General features: G+C 39.4%; 1 protein-coding gene across 2 annotated transcripts; it reads left to right on the top strand.

The window, feature by feature from the left end:
- Positions 1-16,720: 16,720 nt before the first annotated feature.
- LOC121750787 (protein REVEILLE 6-like) lies at positions 16,721-20,263 on the top strand. Of its 2 annotated transcripts, XR_006039941.1 has the most exons (9): positions 16,721-17,164; positions 17,544-17,601; positions 17,811-17,934; positions 18,028-18,198; positions 18,282-18,407; positions 18,824-18,933; positions 19,099-19,158; positions 19,439-19,914; positions 19,988-20,263. XR_006039941.1 is itself a non-coding variant. In XM_042145400.1 (8 exons), the coding sequence occupies exons 1-8, from the start codon at positions 16,980-16,982 to the stop codon at positions 19,508-19,510; spliced, it is 906 nt and encodes a 301-aa protein (XP_042001334.1). In that variant the 5' UTR covers positions 16,721-16,979; the 3' UTR covers positions 19,511-20,263. The 2 variants fall into 2 exon arrangements, 1 of the variants encoding a protein (XP_042001334.1); XM_042145400.1 differs by having other exon boundaries at positions 19,439-20,263.
- Positions 20,264-23,724: the final 3,461 nt, after the last annotated feature.

Below are 23,724 nucleotides of genomic sequence, written 5' to 3'. Positions count from 1 at the left end.
AGTCTTGTTTTGAAACAAACGCGTCGTCCATCACAATTGTTTGATGTTCCTAGTCTTTTCGACCACGAGTTTTACGCTCTCGCGTTTACTCTAAATCTACAAGGTTTAGGCTCATTCATAGATGCATGGTTGGCATCGTGTGATGGGGTTGACTTGCTTAAATTATTTTGAGTAGCCCTCGCAACCAGAATAATTTATGGACGTATATTAATTAGATTAATAAACCAAGAATTGTAAAATTGTTGTTACAATTGGCTTGGAGGCCTACCTGGTGATATTATTGTAGTCATCAGCCCTCGCAGAGGCTGCAATAATATAGACTTGGATCTTGGACCACTAAAATTTATATTAGATATAAATTCGTATTTTATGTTTGGGGGACATAATATATGTTAAAATTAGTGGGAGCTAATCAATACAATAAACCCTTGTTTGATTAGTGATGCGATTGTGATCTTTGTATGCTTTTCTAATTCGTTTTTCGTTTTATTTTCTGTTTAGATAATATGTCAAACTTATCTTATGAGTGTATGATGGAAACAAACAAATTGACTAGGTCAAATTTCACGGAGTGGCAGAGAGACTGCCCAAAACTCAAGGCACAAGGTGCAATGAGTGGGAGCTCAGCTATGTTTGTCATTGAGATAAATATGTCTATGAATAACTCACAATCCTGGGTATTGGATAGCGCTTGTGGTTCACACATTTGTAATAATGTGCAAGGTTTAATTGATAGCAGGAAAGTGAGGCCTGGGGAAGTAGACCTACGTGTTGGAAATGGAGCAAAAGTTGCTGCCGAACGCGTGGGAACTTATAGATTAGATCTTCCCTCAGGACATAGACTAGATTTACATAATTGTTATTTCGTTCCAGTTATTTCAAAGAATATTATTTCCATTCCGATGTTAGACATCGAAGGTTTTTCCTTCCATTTTGCAAACAGCAGGTGCTCGTTTTCTAATAATGGATTGTTTTATGGAAATGCCTCTTTAGAGAATGGATTATATATGCTTGAATGCAAACGGGATATTCTCAATGTGCAAAATAAAAGACTTAAGCTATGTAATACGGATAATGCTACTTATCTTTGGCATTGTAGACTTGGTCATATCAATGAGAAAAGGATAACGAGATTGAGAAAGTTAGACTATCTAAATTCATTTGATTTTGAATCATATGGTGCTTGTGAATTCTGTCTCAAAGGAAAGATGACTAATAAGCCACTTTCCGGGAAAGGGGTGCGTGCTAATGATGTGCTAGAGTTGATCCACACAGATGTGTGCGGACCGTTTCCAACTCAAGCAAAAGGTGGTTATTCGTACTTCATTACTTTCACTGATGATTTGACAAGGTATGGATATGTGTATCTTATGAAACACAAATCTGAGGCCTTTGAGAAATTTATAGAGTTTAAGTGTGAAGTTGAGAAACAACTTGGGAAAAGTATAAAAACTCTTCGATCAGATCGAGGAGGGGAATACTTGAGCCGAGAATTTCTTGATTACTTGAAATCGCATGGAATTCAGTCAGACTGGACACCTCCTGGTACACCACAAATGAATGGAGTATCTGAAAGGAGAAACCGAACATTATTAGATATGGTTCGATCCATGATGAGTTTAGCTAGTCTTCCTTTATTTCTCTGGGGTCATGCTTTATTGACTGCTATTTACATTCTGAATAGAGTTCCATCTAAATCAGTTGAGAAAACACCATATGAGTTATGGTATGGCAAAAAGCCTTGTCTTGACTATATGCGGACCTGGGGTTGTCCAGCCTTTGTTAAGAAAATGATGACTGATAAGTTGGAATCTAAAAGTGAGAAGTGTTATTTTGTGGGATATCCTAAACAAACTAGAGGATATGAATTCTACTGCCCCGGAGATCACAAGGTGATAATCTCTAGGAATGTGAAGTTTTTGAAGACACTTATGTCTTAAAGGAACAAAGTCACAACATGGTAGATCTTGAAGAAATTCAAGAACCACAAGATAACATTGAGAATGAGGTATTGTCAAATGGTTTGAACAATAACTCAGTGGGAGTTTTTGATGATCTATTGGGAGGGGAAATTACTATTAGAGGAGACCTTAGAGGGACTCTCGAAGAGCCTCCTCAAGACAATGAGATGCATAAAAGACAAGATGATACAATAGTTGCATCACCTCTACCTCAAGAAGATCATAGTGATATTCCTGAACCTACTCACATTCAGAATGAACAGCCCGAGCCAGAAGAAAACCAACTCAATAGGCCTAGGAGGATTCGTCGTGCACCTGAGAGACTGAATCTAATGATTGAGAACCAAGATGATGAAGTTGATTTAGATTACGATGAGCCTAAGACCTATACCGAGGCGGTGTCAGACACCGATCGAGAGAAGTGGCTTGAAGCCTTGATATCTGAAATGGACTCGATGTACTTCAACTTAGTCTGGGAACTAGTTGACTTGCCAGATGGGGTTTACCCCATAGGCTGCAAATGGATATTCAAAAAGAAAAGAGATGCAGATGGCAAAGTACAAACCTACAAGGCTAGGTTAGTGGCAAAGGGTTATAGTCAGCGTGAAGGCATTGACTATGATGAAACCTTTTCGCCAGTTGCTAAGATCAAGTCCATTAGGATATTACTTGCAATTGCTGCATACTACAATTTCGACATTTGGCAAATGGATGTCAAAACCGCATTTCTCAATGGAGAATTAGAAGGCGATGTCTATATGACACAGCCAGAAGGTTTTGTATCGAAAGAAAGGCCGAATGCAGTGTGCAAGCTAAAGAAGTCCATCTATGGACTTAAGCAAGCTTCGAGGAGTTGGAATATTTGTTTTGACAGAACAATCAAATCGTTTGGTTTTGTCAGAAGCAAAGAGGACCCATGTGTTTATAGTAAATGCGAGAATGGTAACATTGTCTTCCTTATCATATATGTTGATGACATCTTGATTATGGGAAACGATCATTCCATGATGCAATCCGTGAAAGAATGGTTGTCTAGTTCCTTTATGATGAAGGATCTGGGTGATGCTTCCTACATCCTTGGAATCAAGATCTATCGAGATAGACCGAATAGGATGTTAGGATTATCACAATCCACTTACATAGACAAGTTGCTAAGGCGCTTCTCAATGGAGAATTCTAAGAAAGGTTTTCTTCCTATGGGACATGGCATTGTATTGTCAAATAAGGATTGTCCTTCTAATGACAAAGAAAGAGACAACATGAAAATGATCCCGTATGCTTCGGCTATAGGATCTATTATGTATGCCATGATCTCTACTAGGCCAGATGTGGCCTATGCGCTTAGCATGACAGACAGATTTCAGCAAAATCCCGGTGAGGAACATTGGAAAATTGTTAAGACTATTCTTAAGTACCTTAGAAGGACTAAAGAATATTTCTTAGTCTATGGTAGACAACCAGAGTTATCAGTTACTAGGTACACTGATTCTAGTTTCCAAATAGACCATGACGACTATGAGTCTCAGTCTGGATATGTTTTGTCCTCAATGGTGGAGCAGTAGTTGGAATAGTTCCAAACAAGGTATAACTGCCGATTCCACCACCAAAGCCGAGTATATTGCTGCATCTGAAGCTGCCAAAGAAGCTGTTGCTTTGTTAGAGTTCGTTAAAGAACTGGGTGTCATTCCGAGTGCCAATAGTGCAATACCTTTGTATTGTGACAACACTGGTGCTGTTGCGCAAGCAAAAGAACCCAGAGCTACGAACAGGAACAAGCATGTTCCTAGAAGATATCATCTGATCAGAGAAATAATTGAAAGAGGCGACATACAATTAGAAAGAGTACCCACTGATGATAATTTGGCTGATCCTTTCACCAAACCGTTATATATAGCAAAACACAACAAGCACTTTGAGAGCTTAGGTGTTAAGCATCTTGGAAGATGGCTTTGAATCAGTGGGAGTTACAGTTTTATATGTCTTAGAAACATTTTGTGTTGAGACAATATTACTTGATCACATTATATGAAAATTTCATTTTCTATGGGTTTTGTGCACTTATTGGAATAATTGTTTTAAATGTTTGATTTTATTCTAAATATTTGTTCCCTTGAATTATGACTGTTGTTAATGGTGTGAGACATTAATGATATAGTATAATTCTAAAATAGCCCTAACTAATGATCATCAAGAATGGGATATTGGTGATATGTTATAGGTTAGCATGGGGTTTGCATCACATTCTTCGAGAATGTAGTTGTTCTCACAACTATGAGATATTAGATACTCGTGATGGACACATGGTATATTTTGGAGAGTATTGGTATACCCTACTATTAAACTGTTTTGTGAAGTGTCTACAGTTTATTAGTACATGAAGTATGTAATAGTCCTTGGATCTGAGGTCATTACACATTTTGTTTGTTGAGTGATGTGCTTTGACCTTGTACAACGCTTTGCCTCCCCTCGGAGGATTAAGACACGGACTTGTATTGGGTACATCATAAGATAAATGGAAATGGTAGTTGAGCCAAGAATGAGATTCATTCCTCGATTAGAATTTCGAGAGAACACTCAAATTCTCTATATTACTTGACCATTAAGTCATTGGCCAATGCAAAGATATATTCAATTAAAGTAATTGAATATGATCGAATGGGTCATTTAATAAAGATGAGATAAAGTGATTGAGCTATTTGGATGACACATGACAAATCTTAGGCTCAATCGGGTGGTTCGTGAATGAAAGGATATTACTATAAACTTTGTGTAAAGGCTTGTTTACCGAATTCACGTAAACGTCCGTCATATATCGAGCTACGCTGCCAACGCAGTCTAGGAGTTTTGTGCAGACTTCGATTAGATCGTCGTCGATAATGAGGGCCTAAAGGGTCACACTATATGTGTATTTTGATCCGCTCAAGGGTACAAAGTTGGAACTGCGTATTATATCTAATGCTAGTCCAAGTGGGAGATTGAAAGGATATGGGCTAGATTAGATTAATATGGATTAAATAATTATAGTTGGGCTACAATTATAATAGTCCATAAGCCCAACAATCATAGAACCCTAGTGACTCACCATCTATATAATGGTTATTTATTCTCCATTGTGTGAGAAGAGAAATAGCGTAACATTAGAGAGAAAATACGTAAAGCTTTGTAGAGAATTCCTAGCTTTCTCTACAGAGCGATTGTACCGAGGAATTGTTCCTGCATCGGATCAGAATACACGTGGACCTCGATAGTAGTGGATTGAACTTGCAGGACACAATCGAAGAAGAAAATAACAACAAGTAAGATTTAGTTCCGTTGTGTTTTACATGCTCAACTTGCAATATGATTATGAATCTAGATCTGTTATTCTTGTCTGCAATTTCCGCTGCGCTCATTAGATGAACACAAGAATTACTAACAGAAACATGGAGTAATTAAAAATAGTGAACAAATAAAAAGGGAATGAGACTCATTTTCCTTAAAAAACGGTGTCGTTTGACATTCATTTTCTTTTCCCCCAAAAAAATGTCATATAGGGATGACGGCCATAATGTTTTTGTTGACCAAAAAGAAAAAAAATTGTCCATTCTTACGTGTCTGGAAAATTACATTTCATAAAAGTTAATACTATGAATACTCCAAATTGAGAATAATGTTACATAAGAACATAGAAGAAAAATGTATTTGTTAATACCTAATGAATTAGTATCAAATTTAACACATCCTATATAATCATTTTCTAAGCTTGTACCATGAATGTAAACATATTTTTGTATAGTAGTCTATTGATCATAGTCACTACCAGTGACGGAACCAGAAATTCTAATAAATTCTAATAAGCCCGGACTGAAAATAATAATAATAATAATATTTGTAATAATATTTATTATTACTCCCTTCATCCCATAAAAACAAGGTCATTTTCCATTTCGGGATGTCCCATAAAAATATCCTCTTCTATTTTTGATAACTTCGTACTCTCTAATGAGTTGGAATCCATTCTCCATTAATAATACTATAATTATATTTTCTTTTATCTCTCTCTTACTTTAACAATTGTGCATTAATTCACGTGCCGTCCCAAATGTCCATATTTTTATAGGACGGATGAGTATTATTATTGTTACTCCCTTCGTCCTGAAAAGTAGGAAACAATTTCATTTATTGTATCCCCTGAAAATTATGAACACTTAATTTTGAAAACTTTTTTTTTAATCTCTAATGTGGTAAGATCCATTATCTATTAATAATACTTTAATTAATTTTTCTTTCTATCTCTCTCACTTTACCAATTATGCATTAAAACTTATACCGAAGCTAATGCTCATAACTTTTTATGAACGGAGAGAGTTATTTTAAAGTATTAATTAATATTGTTTGAATATTTTGAGGACTGGGTAATTGTACTTCATTTCCGTTATTTTATAATCAGCTAAATAATTTATAGTCCAAACTCATATACAAAATATATTTCAATATTATGATGAGTTTATAAAATACTTTAATTATCATTTAAATTATACGTTTTCTATTAATCCAATAGTATTTTGTTTGGATGCGGCAAATATTTGATTTATTCATTTCATCTCCCACAATAAGTTGATAAACGATTCATTTAATCTCCACTTAACTTTATTTTTTTAATAATTGGTAGGAAACTTGGCATGAACTATTTCTTTTAATTTATTTACTTTTTTTGTAACAAATTCTATTGAATTCTTTTCATAATTATACTAGTATTTTTAGTTATATTTCTTATTGAATTCATTCACATTAATATAATTTTTTGTTACACTCGCCATTGAACCCTTTGTAATCATTTTCTTAATATTTCGTATTCATTAATTATTTTTGTAAATTGAGTATACAATGATTGAGTTTCAATAACATGCATTTGATTTACAAGTAAATAACTTTTTGGCTAGTCATTTTAATTTTCTCATTTTGATAATTAAATTTAAGGTGTTTTTTACTAAATAAATAAATAAAAGAATACCATAAAAAAAGAATAAAAATATTAAGTAAAAGAAGTAAATTTCTGTTAAACCATAACATACACTTTTTTCTTTTAATATTTTTTTATGGAACATCTTTTTATTTTTAATAATAAAGTATAATTTAAATATTAAAATGAATTATAACTTAAAAAATCAGAAAAACAAACATTTATACCTAAACTACTGTATAACTAAGAAAACCTAATAAAGAATTAAAGAATTTAGTGTTTAAGTATATATTCAAACAAAATGTAAATGAATTCATAGAAGACGTGGGGTAGTGGTAGGGGGCAAGGGGTAAGGGGGTGGTGGGATGAATTGAATTATTTGAATATTAAATGTTTGCTGCCGTTTCATTAGAAAACATCTGCGTTTTGTGGCACAGCATGGGCTGCTGTGGTTTTAACCACAGCAGAGGATCCTTCTCCTACGGTATACTCCATATCAATAGATTTCATATTTTATTAGGTAAATTATTAGATCCAAAATATTTAATACATGGAGTTGGTATTAATTTGGTGCCCTAGGCCTCTATGCAATGCAAAAAGTGAAAATTGATACACTGTCATGTCACTTCCAACAAATTTCAACGGACTCTGTCTCTATCTTTATCCCTATTTGTAGACGTCTCCAAACCGAACCGGCCCGGATGAACCGGCCCGGAACCGTCGCCAGCAGTTCCGAACCGGAACCGGAACCGTCACCGGCGGTTCGAACCGGCACCGGAACCGCCAGGCCGGTTCCGGTTCCTCATTTTATGCAAACCATAACCGGCGGGTCGGAACCGCCGGTTCCGGCGAAACCGGCGGTTCCGAACCGGCGGTTCGGCGGTTTCCGACACAATTTCAGGCCTACTCCCTAGCCTTTTCACAATTTCAGGGTTAAACCGGCGGTTCCGGGCCTAAACCGGCGGTTTCCCACCGCAATTTTCAAAATTTGAAAATTCAAACGGTCCGTAAACCGCCGGTTCCACCGAAAACCGGCGGTTTCGGCGGCGAACCGGCGGTTTCGGCGTTATTTTTCAAAATTTGATTTTTTTTTTTTTAAATTTTTAATCACAATTTTCCCCTATAAATACCCCCTCCTCTTCCATTTCTACTCAGCCCATTCTTGTGTTAATAAGAATTTCTCTCTCAATCTCAATTTCTCTATTCTCCATCCTCATTCTCTCAAGTTGTGTACGTTGTTTGCGCTCATAATTTACCCACGTTGTTCTTGTTCACGTTATCATATAGTCATATTCACATAAACACTACTATCTATTCTCTACTTCCAATTTCCATAATATCATGTCTTCATCTCGTCGTGGTGGTGATCGGGGCAAGGGCATTGCTCAAGATCAAAGTGACTCTCGGCGTCGTCGTGCCCCTTCTAGAGCACAAGTTGCGGAGGAGGTGGGGAGGCGAGCCGCTCTTCGATTACAAGTAAGTTCTAAACTTCTAAATTAAATGTTTTACTATGTTAATATGTTATAATAAGTCTTTAATTTGAGAGCACCATTTGGTATACTTGCTCGGAAAAAGATTATGTGCGGACTACCGCCCTTTTCTTATATCCTTGTGCAAGATGGCCTATTGTGGAATGCCTCAGCGTGGTCCTTCCTTTGATTTATATGTTAGTTATGTTTTAATATGTTATATGATAAGTCTTTTAATTTGAGAGCACCATTTGGTATACTTGACTCGGAAAAAGATTATGTGCGGACTACCCGCCTTTTCTTATATTGCTTGTGCAAGATGGCCTATTGGGAATGCCTCAGCGTGGTCCTTCCTTTGATTTACTATGTTAGTATGTTTAATATGTTTTCAGTACGTTTTAATAGTTAATATGTTTTAATATGTTTTAATATGTTTTAGTAAGTTTTATATGTTTTAATATGTTTTAGTAAGTTTTAATATGTTAGTATGTTTTTAATATGTTTTAATTATTTATAATATGTAGTATGTTTTACTATGTTAGTATGTTTTTTTTAATATGTTTTTAAGTTAATAGTATATAGTAGTTTTACTAATAGTAAGTTTTAATATGTTAGTATGTTTTAATATGTTTTAGTAAGTTTTAATATGTTAATATGTTTTAATATGTTTTAATATGTTTTAGTAAGTTTTAGTAAGTTTTAATATGTTAGTATGTTTTAGTATGTTTTAATATGTTAGTATGTTTTAATATGTTTTAATATGTTAGTATGTTTTAATATGTTAGTATGTTTTAATATGTTTTAATATGTTATAATATGTTAGTATGTTTTAATATGTTTTAGTAAGTTTTAGTAAGTTTTATATGTTTTAATATGTTTTAGTAAGTTTTAATATGTTAGTATGTTTTAATATGTTTTAGTAAGTTTTAATATGTTAATATGTTTTAATATGTTTTAGTAAGTTTTATATGTTTTAATATGTTTTAGTAAGTTTTAATATGTTAGTATGTTTTAGTATGTTTTAATATGTTAGTATGTTTTAATATATTATATGATTGGTGCTCCGCCGAAATTAGAGACCAAGAACCGGATTGGGACAAACTAGTAGTACAACCCGACCAAGACTACTTCCCCGACGAAGAAGAGTAGGCGCCAATACTTCCGATCAAGCCAAATAGGTAAGCAAGGTAAGAGAACTACGTGGACTTTGATTCCAAAATGCAATTGAGCATTGAGGATACGTAGGCATCTCAACTTATATTTCAACTTAAATTTTAAATTTAAGTTTAAATTTAAGTTGAGCTCAAGTCCTTTTCCTTTATTTCTTTTTTCTCCCCTTTATTTCGAATATGTAATTTTGTAAATTGTAATGAAGACTTTAAGTCTTTTGTAATTTATAATTTTGAAGTTGTAATTTCTAATTTTTATGTTGTAATTTGTAAATTTTAACTTGTAATTTGTAATTTTAAAGTTGTAATTTGTAATTTTGAAGTTGTAATTTGTATCAATAAAATTACATTTGTTCATCGCTTCATTCTAATGTTATTTACGCAAGTTTTTTTACATTTTAAACTTGAATTACAATTTACAAAATGCAAAAAAAAAAAAAAAAAAAAAAATCGGATAAACCGCCGAACCGCCGAACCGGCCCGGAACCGGCCCGGAACCGGGTAACAACCGGCGGTTCACGGTTCATAAACCGGAACCGTGCGGTCTTCGACGGGCCGGTTCCGGTTCCAACAAATCTTGAACCGGAACCGCCGGTTCCGAACCGTGAACCGGCGGTTCACGAACCGTGGTGACGTCTACCTATTTGTAACGTATACTCTTCGTTCCCTTCCAGTTCTTTCCCATCTCTCTAGAAATTATAGAATAAAAACAAAATTATAAGGGTATCCACTATAGATAGCCGCGGGTTGGGGCAGGCATAGGGCGAACCATAGTGTAGGCGACGTCCGCTCCGGGGCGGACGAGAAATTTGGGGCGGACCAGCATTCGGTGAAACCGGGGCGAGGACGCGCCGGGCGGCCTTTCGCCGCGCCTATAGGCGCGCCGGCCATAGTGCGCAGGCGGTCCTCGAATTTTTTTTTTCTTTCAAAATTCACTCTATAAATACCACTCCTCCACCTCCCATTTTCACACACTCTCCCTTCATTCACTATCTATACTTTCACTCTCTAAAAATGCATAGTGGAGATTATGAATCACCCGACTCGCAGGAATCGGGCTATGGCGGCAATCCTTCACAGGGATATGGCGGCTATCCTACTCAGCCGTCGGGATATGGCGGCTATCCTTCTCAGGCTATGGCGGGTCTCCGTCCCAGCCGTGGAGTTGGAGTCAAACCCCCCCGCTGTGGGCATCGAGTCCAAACCTTCATCCATCTCAGTCGTGGAGGTCTTCTCCAACGCCCCCACCTTTTCAGCGGAATCTGAGTCGGTCGGCGTTTGGAGATTACAGACCCAACCTCGACGCGCTTAACCAGCCACGTCCGGAGTCCCCTTTCCCATCCAGTCACTCTCCTTACACCGAAGCAGATCAAGACGCACTAGATACCATGATGGGGCTGCTCAGTTCCGGCGTCCCGGATACGCCGGTTGCACGGGTGGAAACGCCTGTTCCGACCGGAAGCAGCGCAGGGGGCGGTGGCGGAAGGAGCGGTGGACGCGGTGATGGTGGATCGGGAAGCGCCGGTGGCGAGGCAAGCGACGTCGGCAGTGGCCGTGGCTCGGGGAACAAACGGGGCAAGCTCTACACGAAAGCGGAGTCCATTGCCGTGGCGATGGCTTGGGATGCCATCACATCGGACCCCATAGTGGGCACCGATCAGACCGAGGGGAGCTTCTGGAGGCGTGTCCTGATGGCGTACGACGAGTTCAAGCTGCGGGGCGCCCGAGAGCGCGACCCAGAACAGGTCTCAAAAAGTGGTCTCGGATTCTCCCGCCTACCAAGCGGTTCGCGTGCATATACCAGAACAACCTTATGCACGCTGAGAGTGGCCGAAACGAAGCAGACGTGAGGGCCCTGTCAATGGGCCAATACAACACGGAGAGCTGGCCGAAGTTCACAATGTGGGAGGAGTATCAAGTCCTCGCGGATTGTCCGAAATTCAAGGCCATCTGCGATCAAGAGGTCAGTGGAGCTCCTACGCCGAAGCGTACAAGACACAACCTTGTCGGGGACTACAGCAGCGGAAGCGGCTCGCACTCGTGCGAGCAGAGCAACGAGCAAGTCGAAGAGCCCGCCCCTACACACACTAGGCGAGGACGACCCCCAGGACAACATGCATCTATCCGCAGCGCCAAATGGGCTAGAAGTGCCTCCCGCCTATCGTCAGCGCCGTCTGGATCGCGTTTCACGCAGCCCGCCCCAATCCCACCGCAGATGGTTCCTGGTCCTGCTGAGGTCTTGAGGGAGAACCTCAATGCGCAGTTGATGCAACAACTGCAAGACGTTTGCGGCAAATACGGAGCAGAGACTGACCCGTTCATCAAGAATATATACTTGAAGCTCATAACTCGGCTTCAGTGGCGTCTAGGGTTGGCTGATGAGGCAACTGGGGCAACGGCAGCCGCCAGCAGCGAGGCAGGCGGAGAAAAAGAGGGAGGCGGAGAAGAAGACGAGGAAGCCGACTCCGACACCGAGTAGACAGTGGCGGAGTTTTTATTTGTGTTGTATTTTAAATATTCGTTGTACAATTTTACCCTTTTTCAATACAACGAGTATTCTGTCCCAATTATCTCGGTTTCTAATTATTTACACTGCGGTGATTTTAATTATACTTGATTGAAATAAAAAACAATGTTAAAATGAAAATTGATTATAAAATTTGGGGGCTATTGGAAGTGTCCACTATAGTGGCGGAAACAAAAATTTGGGACTGTGGACAAAAAATTTGGGACTATGGACAAATTTTGGGACGGGGCTATTGGAGTGTCCACATTATAGTGGACACTCTAAGCACTATCTTCAACTTTCCGCCCCCAGCTCACAACCCTGTTACAGCGTCCGGCCGCGAGGGCTTGTCCCTTACTAGTTCCGTCGCTGGTCACTACACTATTGATTAAACATTATTAGGAAAAAGTGAGAGAGAATATAAAAAAAAGGAAAGGACTCACTTATTAGGATTGTCTCAAAAAGAAATATGAATCAATAATATAAGATAGAGTGACTTAAACCTTTAGTCATGAAAATATTAAAAATTGACTTTGTAATGAACAAACTTAACACTCCATCCCAGCTACTCCCTTCATCCCAACTACTCGGACTCCCAAGGTAGTTGAGTCTTAGTATTTCTTTCCAAAACATCCCAATGATGCCGTTCCCTTTTTTTAGCAAAAAAGACCACTTCCTCCGTCCCATTAAATTGAAACATTTGGTTTTCGGTATAGAATTTTATATGTTGTTGTGTTGTGAGTTAATGAAAAGAAAGTAAAGTAAGAGAGAGGAAAAAATAGAGATAGTGTTGTTTCCAATTTAAAAAATCATTTCATTTTTAATGGAATAACCCAAAAAAGAAAATGTGTTCTTTTTCATTTGTGCTACTCTCTCCGTCCTTAAAAATAGAGAAACTTATAAATGATATGAGTTTTAATATATAATTAGTAGTATGTGAGAGGTGAAAAAAACAGTGGAAATAGTTTTAGTGGACTGTGAAGTTCACATGATTAGTGGTGTGCGATTGGTTAAAAAAAATTCATATTTAAAGTTGGTCTAATTTAGGGAATAACCAAAAAATGATAAAACTAATCTGTTTTTTAAAAATGGATAAATATATCTTTATTTCAAATACTATAGTACATCCTCCGTCCAATAAAAATATGGGCAATGGATATGGCACAAGAATTAACATAAAATTGGTAAAGTAAGAGAGTGAAGGAGAATGATATGGTAAAGTACGAGAGATGATGAAAATGATAGTTAAAATAGTGTTGGTGAAGATAGTGAGACCTATATTATTAAATTGATATAACTTTCTAAAATTGGAATTCACATATTCTTGTGGGACGGAAGAAAATGGAAAGTGTATATATTTTTATGGAACGGAGAGAGTATTATTTTTCTTTATTTTAAATTAAATTTCAATCCGTTAAACCTCGGTGCCTAATTTTAATACTCCCTTGGATGGATGGAGTATAAATTTGTCAATTCGGACATGTGCGGCGTTTTTAAGAATGACTTTGAGGATCAAAACCTCGTCCAATGAACTAGAGGCTGACACCTCAACCCATCACCCATTTACCGACACGTGTGCGGCTAAGATCTTTTCCCTCTTCACCCCCAAACAAAGTTATTTCCAAAAGGCCACCCGCACTGCGTCACGCGGGTGGCCCGTATTCCATCACTAAGGGACGAGACGACGGCGTGACGCGTTGCAACAGCCCGTCTTGTCCCTAGCCCACTCCGCGTTCCGTCCCGCCGTGACGAATGGCGAGACGTCTCGCCACGCGCCGAGGCGACGTGGCGCGCTCCGGCGCCATGCGTGACGCCCACTCGCCGGCCCGCAACGTCACGCTGACACAATAAATCATTTTTTCTTAAATTCGAATTTAAAAAATGAAAAACAGTAATATTATCGTTATATTACCCTTTTTTCCTTCTTTTTTATTTTTATTTTTTTTACTCTATAAATACTCCTAATTCATCCTCATTTCACACACAAATACACATACATCTATTCTTCTCAAATCATCTTCATTTCCTCTCTAATTTTCATCTAACCTCTCATCACAAAATGTCCGGCGACGGAAACTCTGGCGGTGGCGGCTCCAGCCGGTTCGACATCAACGCGTTCGGTGACTGGGGGCATGTACAATGTCCTTGGTGGTGGATCCGATTCATCGACGCCGGGCACCCAGGCCGGAGGTACCAACCACCCCATTTTGATGTGGATGCATAAGCCCGTCCCTCCGCCCCGAGGTATTCGCAGGGATTATCCCAGATTCGGGAGGATTATTCCGTTGAACCCACTCCGGAAGAAGGCCGAGGCGGAGGAGGAAGCCGAGGCGGGGAGGAGTCCGAGGCGGTGGAAGCTCCAGGGCGGAGGCGGAGGCGAACGAGAAGGAGGAGGAGGAGGATCTAGGCCGGCATCCGTACAACCCCAAAGAAATGCTGGCGGTGTACAACGCCTGGATCAGCGTCTCGTACGATCCCATCGTCGAGAATCAACAACCCCGGAAGTATTTTTGGGAAAAGGTCACCGAGGCCTACCACGAGATTAAACCGAAGGGGTCCCGCCGCCGCACATATAAGATGCTTCGCGCTCACTTTGACCGAGTCGACAGAGAAGTCAAAAAATTATGCGTCATCTACAAAAGTGAAGCGGCTCATTACCAAAGCGGAGCCACGGGAGCTGACATTCTGAGGTCGGCTTTGCGAGTCTACTACGACGACACGGCCAAACAATTCAAATATGTCGATGTTTGAGAGGTCGTCAAAGACGAGGAAAGGTGGGCCGGCGGTGTCCGGTCCAGCTTGGGCTCGACCTCGAAGCGCACGAAGCACACGACGGGTGGCCAATACTCGTCTAGTGAGGCGGTTCGGGCAGCGCCGCACAAGAGTTTGCCTCGCAGGAGGTTGAGGGCACAACAGACTATGTCGGGGGTCCTCCCGTGGCCGCCGTCAGCCGCAAGGGAGAAATGCAGCGAAGGCGGCTAGAGGGAGGAGGGGCCGAGCCAAATCAAGCCAGGCGGGCTCGAGCTCGGGGGCACCCTCGAACTCCCTAATGTCCATGTACATGACCGCAACAATGGCGGACACTTCCCGCATGACGCATTCTCAATACCAAGCCTACCTTGCAGGAATTGAGTTTATGGCAAGACAACTTGGTATTCCGCCTTCAGGTGGCTTCAGTGCACTTCCACCGCCTTCGGGGGATGATTCGTCGGTGGAGTAGTTTTTTTTATTTTCTATAAAATTGTATTTTAAATTATGTAATTTTTATTTTTTTGGATTTTAATTATGTGTTTTTTTTATTTTTTTGAATTCTAAGTTGTATTTTTATTTTATGTTGTAATTTTATTTTATTTTTAATGAATTGTGTTTTTATTAATTTAATTTGTTGGAAATAAAAATAAAAAATGAAATTGAATGAATAGTAATTTAAGGGACGGATAAGAGATGGAGGGTTGCAGGTTCCGTCCCTTAATTTGCTTGGAATGCTATCACTTCAGATCCCGTGGTGGGCACAGATCAGGCCGATGGGAGCTTTTGGAGGCACGTCATGTTTGCATACGAGGAGTTCAAACCCGACGGCGCCGAGAGGCGCGACCCAGAATAGCTCCGGAAAAAGTGGGGCAGGATTCTCCATGCGACCAAGCGGTTCGCGTCCATATACGAGAACAACCTTCGCCACGCTGAGAGTGGCAGCAGCGCAGCAGATGTTAAGAACCTGTCTGAGGGCCAATACCACACGGAGGGCTGGCCGAAGTTCACCTTGTGGGAAGAGTATCTTGTCCTCGCGGATTATCCGAAATTCAGGTCGATCGTGGCGAACGAGGTGGGAACAGCTCCTGGGCCAAAGCGCACAAGGCACAACCTTGCCGGCGACTACAGCAGTGGAAGCGGCTCCCAAGAGTTTGAGCAGTCCGACGAACAAGTCGAAGAGCCAGCCGATACTCACACTAGGCGACGACGGCCCATGGGACAACAAGCCTCTATCCGCAGCGCCAGAGGGGGTAGAAGGGCCTCCCGCCTATCGGCGGGCGCGTCGGGATCGCGCATCCAACAGCCCTCCCCAATCCCACCGCCCACGGTGCAACCCCACGAGGTATTGGCCAATACCATAGACGTGCAGTTAATGCAACAACTGCAAGACGTATGCAGGTCATACGCAGGGGAAACTGACCCGCACGTCAGGAACGTCTACAAGAGGCTCATCAATCGGATTGATAGTCGACTGGGGTTGGTTGATAATGCGCCTGGGGATACCGTGGCCGGCAACAGCGAGAGAGGAGGAGAAGGAGAAGAAGAAGAAGAAGAAGAAGAGGAAGACGAGGAAGCCGACTCCGACACCGAGTAGACGGTGACGGAGTTTTGTAGTTGTATTTTATTTTAATTATTCGTTGTATAATTTTACCGGTTTGCAATACAACGAATATTCGGCCCTAATTACCTCGTATTCTAGTTATTTACACTGCGATTATTTAAATTATACTTGATTGAAACTAAAAATATTTAAAAATAAAAATTGATTATAAAATTTGGGGGCTATTGGAGGTGTCCACTATAGTGACGGAAATAAAATTTTGGGGCTATGAACAACAAAATTAGGACTATGGATAAAAACTGGGGCGGGGCTATTGGACGTATCCGCCCACTCTTAAGTGACAGCGCTGCGATGGCCTAAACCCGTCGCATTCCACGATTTCCATCTCCCCTCCCACCACGTAAATCCCAACCCCCAAATTCATTTCAATCCGATTCGCCGAAACCAGAGCTTGGACTTCTCCTTATACAATCCGCACGCTGACATATCTGCTTTCCTCTTCTGTTTCATTACTCTTTTCTGCGTCTCTGGATTTCCGGAGTTGAATTTGATCATACAGGGTGTCGGCACACCGGAAACCACCGCCGGATCAGGAATTTTCTCATTTTCACGATTTCTACATGAGCGGTGACCACTTGAAAATTCCGGCGGCGGATAGTAATCTGCTTCCGGTGGCCGCTGAAGCGAATGCGTCCTCGGGTTTGGATGATCCGAATAAGAAGATCCGGAAGCCGTACACGATCACCAAGTCAAGAGAGAGCTGGAGTGATCAAGAGCATGATAAATTTCTCGAAGCGCTTCAGTTGTAAGTGTGTTCCGTCCTTGTGTTTAATTGCTATATGAGTGACAAATATCTTGGCCAGCATCCAGCAATGCCGAAAATTAATTGCTGTGGTGAGGATAATGAGATTTAAGAAGAAATTGTTCAAGTTTTTAAGCTTGATAATGTTTGAATTTTGAAATTATTGAGGTTCTCTTTTCTTAAATTTTCACTGTCGATGATAATTTAATGCTGAATTAGAAAATGAGTTTTTGAAATTATTGAGGTTCTCTTTTCTTAAATTTTCACTGTCGATGATAATTTAATGCTGAATTAGAAAATGAGTTTTTGATATTCGACTTTTCTTTATCACTGATGGCTGGTTGCTCTTACTTGTTTTCTGATTTACTTTCTTCAACTTTAGATTTGATCGGGACTGGAAAAAGATTGAAGCATTTATTGGGTCAAAGACAGTTATCCAGGTTAATTTTACTTAAGTTTTACACTACACTTCAGATGATATTTTGTAATTTAGAGTTCAACAACTTTCAAATTATTTACCTGGATAATCGATATTTTGAGTTATTGTAAATAATTTATGCTCTAAGGTGAAGCATAGGAGACTCCCTTGAAAAAGGAGGTTTTGCTCACTACTTTGTTTTCCTGAAACTAAACAGAGGTCATCTTTCAGATACGTAGCCATGCCCAAAAATATTTTCTGAAAGTCGAGAAGAATGGTACAAGCGAGCATGTGCCTCCCCCACGTCCAAAGAGAAAAGCTTCTCATCCTTATCCACAGAGGGCCTCAAAAAATGGTTGGCTACCTTTGATTTTCCTGTGAATTTTGTTCTCTCCTTTCCCTTTTGGGGACATCCAATGACTTATTGGTGCCCCTATGTTCTGTGCAGTTCCACCTCGAACAGCAGGTCCTGTGCAATCTTCGGTTGCTAGAGTGGAGACTGGATATGCTGTAAGGCGCGATCCGTTTTCAACTCCCAGAAATCCTATCAGTGGTTCACCATTGTCTTCTTGGAATTACAATGTTGTGCCAGCAGGATGTTTGTCAAATGTTGCAAAAGGTGATTTTTTTATACTGCCAAACAGCTTGATCTGCCATTTGTTTTAAGATGTCACTGATGAAATGTGTGTCTTGGTGGTTTAGATGATGTCCGATTAGCCAGTGCTGCCAATAATTATAGCACCAGCAGCAATGATAGCACTCCGTGTCTGTGGAAATCTAGTGAGATGGATCATGAATTAAAAGCGACATTGTGCAACACAAAGATAGGTCGGTACCCTATAATCTGTAACTTTACTTTTTAGTTTGAACATACCTGAGAAAAATGTGGCAATAAAAACGCCATACACTAAGATTTAGTTATGCACCAGCAGAGCACGAGTTCTGTTCCTCACGTCTGCTATTAGCATCTGTAGTCTGTGAAATCAACATTACTGGTTAAAAATGCAGAAAAACCTGTTTTGTTAGGTTTGAATCATCCATGTTTAAAGCAATGTATGCTGCACTTGTCATGTGTTCCATGTTGAAGCATTGTTATCAGATTACATGAGTGTTATTCTTTTTTAATAATTACTCTTATCACCTGAATGTTAGTATTACTATTAAGACTGATAACCAGAAAAAATATCTATTGTTTCTGTAGAATGGCATAACTAAAACTTATCACTGGCTTCTTATTAGTGCAGTTATGCCGGATTTCGCTCAAGTTTATGGTTTCATTGGCAGCGTCTTCGATCCTACCACAACTGATCAATTGCAAAGGCTAAGGAAAATGGAGCCTATAAATGTTGAGACGGTGAGTTGAACTGCTCTATAACTGAACGAGTGTTTTGGACAATTTTATGCTTATAAAGTTGATCTTTAGCCTTTGTTTACTAATTTGATATTCAAGGGGATATCAACTATATCTATTGTTAATCTGATGCACTCAAGTAGAATTTAACAACCGTTAATCTTGCAGGTACTGATGTTGATGAAGAACCTCTGCGTCAATTTGGTGACCCCTGAATTTGAGAATCATGTGAGTTTCATGTTCTCTATTTGCAGTTCATATCTTCAGCTTTCCCGTACTAGTATTATGAAAAACTCTAGGGAATGTTTTTGGGTTTATTTTAAGTGGATTGAACTTTTCCCTCAATCTTGGTTGCAAGCACAACATCATACGTCTTGATAACCCAACAGTGACCTGCTAGCTGAAATTCTGAATGCTGTCTTCTTGTCTTGGATATCACAGATTAACCTCTAATTTATTCGTTTTACTCTATCATGTCCTTATTACCGTATGACCTTGATGTTGACAGAGAAAGTTGCTCTCTTCATATAAAATAGCAACTGAAAATGTCCGTGCTGGGAGTGAGATCCCGTCTGCATAGAGTCCTCAAAAGGCATTATCTGAAGAGCCTTAGGAGCTTGTTATGTTCCAAGATTGGTTAGTGTGGTAGATATGTTTTTACTTGTTGCTTTATGGTGATGGCAACAGCTGCAGCCATGGGTGATTGTGTGATCTACTGCTGAATATGTGGATCTGTGTGTGTTGTATGTATATAACAGGCATGTGGTGATAGTTTTGAAACGCCCAGAAGTTTGTTAGCTTGAGAGAGAGAGAGAGAGTGGTTGATGTGTTTTAAAATGTCAGGGAGAGTAGGTTTTCTGATCTTGTACATTCTTGGCTTCTTTTTATGATCTGTTCATGTAATGTTTTGGTGTTACTAAGTGACTTTGAGAGAGACAGTATGGAATCATGGTGAAACTGTAAAGCAAACGCCTATGCAAGATGGTAGGAGACATTTGGAATTAGTTTCATATAATCGATATTGATATCGGTGATCGATCTGATTGTTATTTTAAAGGGCAAATGGGTGTTTTGGATGACTGGCAACTACAGCTCTCATGCGGACAGTCACCATGACCCTGGTGCGTTATGGGAGATCAACAACAGGGACGTGATGGCGAAGAAGGCCAAGAAGTATCTGTGGCTGTGCAGTGCGGTTGAGAGGCTCATGAGTGTAGTCTGCTACCCGATAAGGGACTTTCCCTATTGATGATCTAGAAGAACTCCTTGTAGAACTCTAGTTCTTAAAGACTATGATCTACTATTAAATGAAAAACTAGCAATGCAATGGATATATGCACGATGATGTTATTCAGATGAAAATTTTGACATAGCAACGAGAAATCTTGAATTTTTTCTCTCTGAGAAAATTACATGACATAATTCAGTAACTGGTGTTAACAATATCTCCACCTAAGTTGGGATTGAATATTTCAGACATCGTCCACATGAATTCCTTGATGTTCTCTTGAGTAACTGTTGGATGCTCATAGTCAAAGAAAAACGGATTAGGGCAAACAGGTTCATTGTTGATATCACGACAGGGTGCTAAGTAGGGATGACAGAGAGCATCATTGACTGCAAGTGATCAAGAATATAAGAGCATTAATGCAAAGAGTAGAGAGGGGGACAAGAATAAACAAAAACACATGTTTCAGGCAAGACGTCTCCACCATCTCATGCGTTAATTCAACGATACAAGTATCGTAGAGGGCCGGAAATCACAGAAGCATCCTCTCTAACAAATCCAGAGCAGCAGTATTCTGGAATCTGGCAGAAAATTGTTGGTTTCGGTACCTGTGGGAGCTGCCTAAGATAGCGTCGGTGATCATTACTAAGAAAGCCAAGACTGGCATCATCTGGAGAGCCAATTAGCTTCACAAAATGAAGAGAGACGACACAACATCAGTACTAAAACATACACACAACTTTAAAGACACTCTCCATCCATCCCATTTCAAATGTCTCATTTCTTTTAGGAATGTTTATTTGGGAGAGAATGTTAGTTAGATTATTATGTGTAATGTTTAAAAAGGATGTATGGGCTCACAAATTTCAGCTTGAAATGGAAATGGAATATGGAACATTCCAAATGAAACTGGAGTATAATACAATTAATTTAAAAGAAAATTTTAAGAGAATGGAATAGCAAGGTTGCAGTTTCTAACTCCATGCTCCACCTTGCTATATACACTGCAGGTTTTCCAAACTATTGGCAGAAATATACTTAAAAGAGAAATATTCAGAAGCACATCATGCTTATGCCACCAGGATTTGTAGAGACGAGCATAATCTCCAGCGTTCCTCGGATGATGTAAATAAACGAACAAGGACGAGTGTACGCATAATATATTTTTTTCCAAATAAAGAATGAACATTGATGCTAACAAAATAACAGCGAATATTGTATCAAAACATATTCAGTTAGATGGTATGTGTGTTTGGACTGTTTGATCAGAAATACCTGTGTGATGAGTGTAAACTGCCGATCAATATCTCTTCCGGGAACTAAAGGTTCTCTTTTCATGATCTCGCTGAGTTATACCAGAAACTATTCGTCAACACTCGATGACACATTAATATAAATTGTACAAAGATGTCCTAATTATGTTTTTAAAAAAGGTATAGCTTAAGAATTATGTGGAGTGAGGTGTGTCATTTTTCCATACATACAAAAAAAAAGTTGCACAAAATCAATCAAGAGAGAAGATTTAAGAGATGACAATCAATAGGATTTAGGTGAAAATGCTCACATCTGAAGTAGATATCTGATTTCATGTAGTGTCTTCTTTGCATCAAATATGTTACCAAATGCATTGCTAGTCTTTTTAATGGCGACTCTTTCACCTGTCACAGTGTTTTGAGCCTCACTGAAGCAAGTGAAAAATATTCAATTCCCCTTAATCATTGGTAAACACACAGAAACATATGCAAACAGGATGATAAACCAACATTTTTCATATTCTAACTCTAAGACCATGTCTAAAATCTTCCAACAAGCTTCAAGGTCAACGAGCTAATATAACAAATGACACTGTCAAACTATTATAGCAAAAATGATTATTGAAGAGAAAAGCTGGAGTTCCTCGTTATATAAATCTGATCAAGTAAAATATGAGCTCTCTAATCTGAATATACATACTTGTTCTAGCTTCATAACCAACTATGCATCACCATTTTTAATGAAGTTGAAAGACTACATTGTGGTTGGATCAATTAAAACCATTACGACAAAATCTAGTTATATTGGAGAACACAACTTGTAATCTTCCTATTCTAAGAAGGCATCTTGCCTAGATTGATTTTACATTAACTCAAGCATCTAATAAGGAAAAGTTGACCTATTCTTAATCTTTAGTTTTGCATCATTGACTCAAGATTCTCTTCACTTGTCATCTTCCAACACATACTCAACTACAAGAACCCCCATTCCTTTGTCTTACAAATCCCCTTCACATTTTCATCAATTCAATACACCAGTAAGCAGAAAACAACAAAGGCAACTCAATTCCAAACATCAAACATCACCAGAGATCTCAAATTCAATCCCCAAAAATTTAACAACAAAATAAAGCACGAACTCAATGCTCAAGAAACAAGAAATGAAGATTCTTATAGCAAATCAAATGAATTGAGAAGAGAACTGGAAATATCTCCTGCCATCGCCAGAAACACAAGGCGCTTTCAACAATCCAAATTCTAAAGAGGAAATGAAGCAGAGACTGTTTTGTTAGGTTGTTGGATTTGTAACAGTTTCTGCCTCAACTTTTAAACTTGGTCACTCTTTTACTTGAGCTGTATCCGAATAAAACGCTTAAATATATAGTACTACTACTAATAATTTGTATCAGAATTGAAAATAAAACATATTTCGAAAATGCATTCGAGCTAAGAAATGACAACATACTCGCAATTCACCACACCCACTCACTCAAAGACCAAATTAACACAATCAAATCAATAATAACTGGAATTAGATGATAATCAACGACACATTCGACTTGAATGAAAAATGCTAGCTGCACTCAAGCTAATTACTCTCTCTCTCTCCTGATCGTTGGCGATAGCTGTGGTCCTCCTGGAAATCATTCTCTGCTATGCAAGCTCTCATTCGTCAACTTATGCCACGACACATGCGATAGATGCTGCATGCAATGCATGGCGATCAAGTATGCAACAAAAAATTTACAAATTAAACAACACCATATTTTAAGTTGTCTTGTGTTAGCACAAAATGGTCAAAACTATGGGTGATTCGGTACAATATACCTTATCAAAACCATCATATTGGCATAGCGTATATGATGGGGTACGAACTAAACCCTAATGGCAAGCCCAATAACAGTGACGGCCCATCAGCCCAGAGCCCAAGAAAGAGTATCTGTTCGGCACCAAAGAGTTCGGCACGACCAAAGAGTTCGGACTCAGCCTACAGCTCGGTAAAAGCCGACCAGTCAAGCTCTCCTCTCAGATCGGCAAGAGCTGATCGGTAAAGTCCAGCAGTTCGGTCTCAGCATTCGACCGAACTAGGAGTTAGTGGACTCATGAAAGGCCTCCACGACCTCCACTATACCCACGATCTATTTAGTGGTACGAAGCAGTTATTGAGCAGTTATTGCTCACCCACGATCTTGTTAGTGGGGCTGCAAACCACGATCCTAGTTCAATGTATAAATAGAACTTAGATCAGATAGAAAAAGGTTAAGCTCTCTAGAGATAAAATATCATATAGCAAGTCTGTGTTGTAAGCTGTAA

The sequence above is a fragment of the Salvia splendens genome, chromosome 1, assembly GCF_004379255.2.
Source record: "Salvia splendens isolate huo1 chromosome 1, SspV2, whole genome shotgun sequence".
Lineage (NCBI taxonomy): Eukaryota > Viridiplantae > Streptophyta > Magnoliopsida > Lamiales > Lamiaceae > Salvia > Salvia splendens.
The sequence above is the reverse complement of the archived record's forward strand: the minus strand, read 5'-3'. Positions and strand labels throughout refer to the sequence as shown.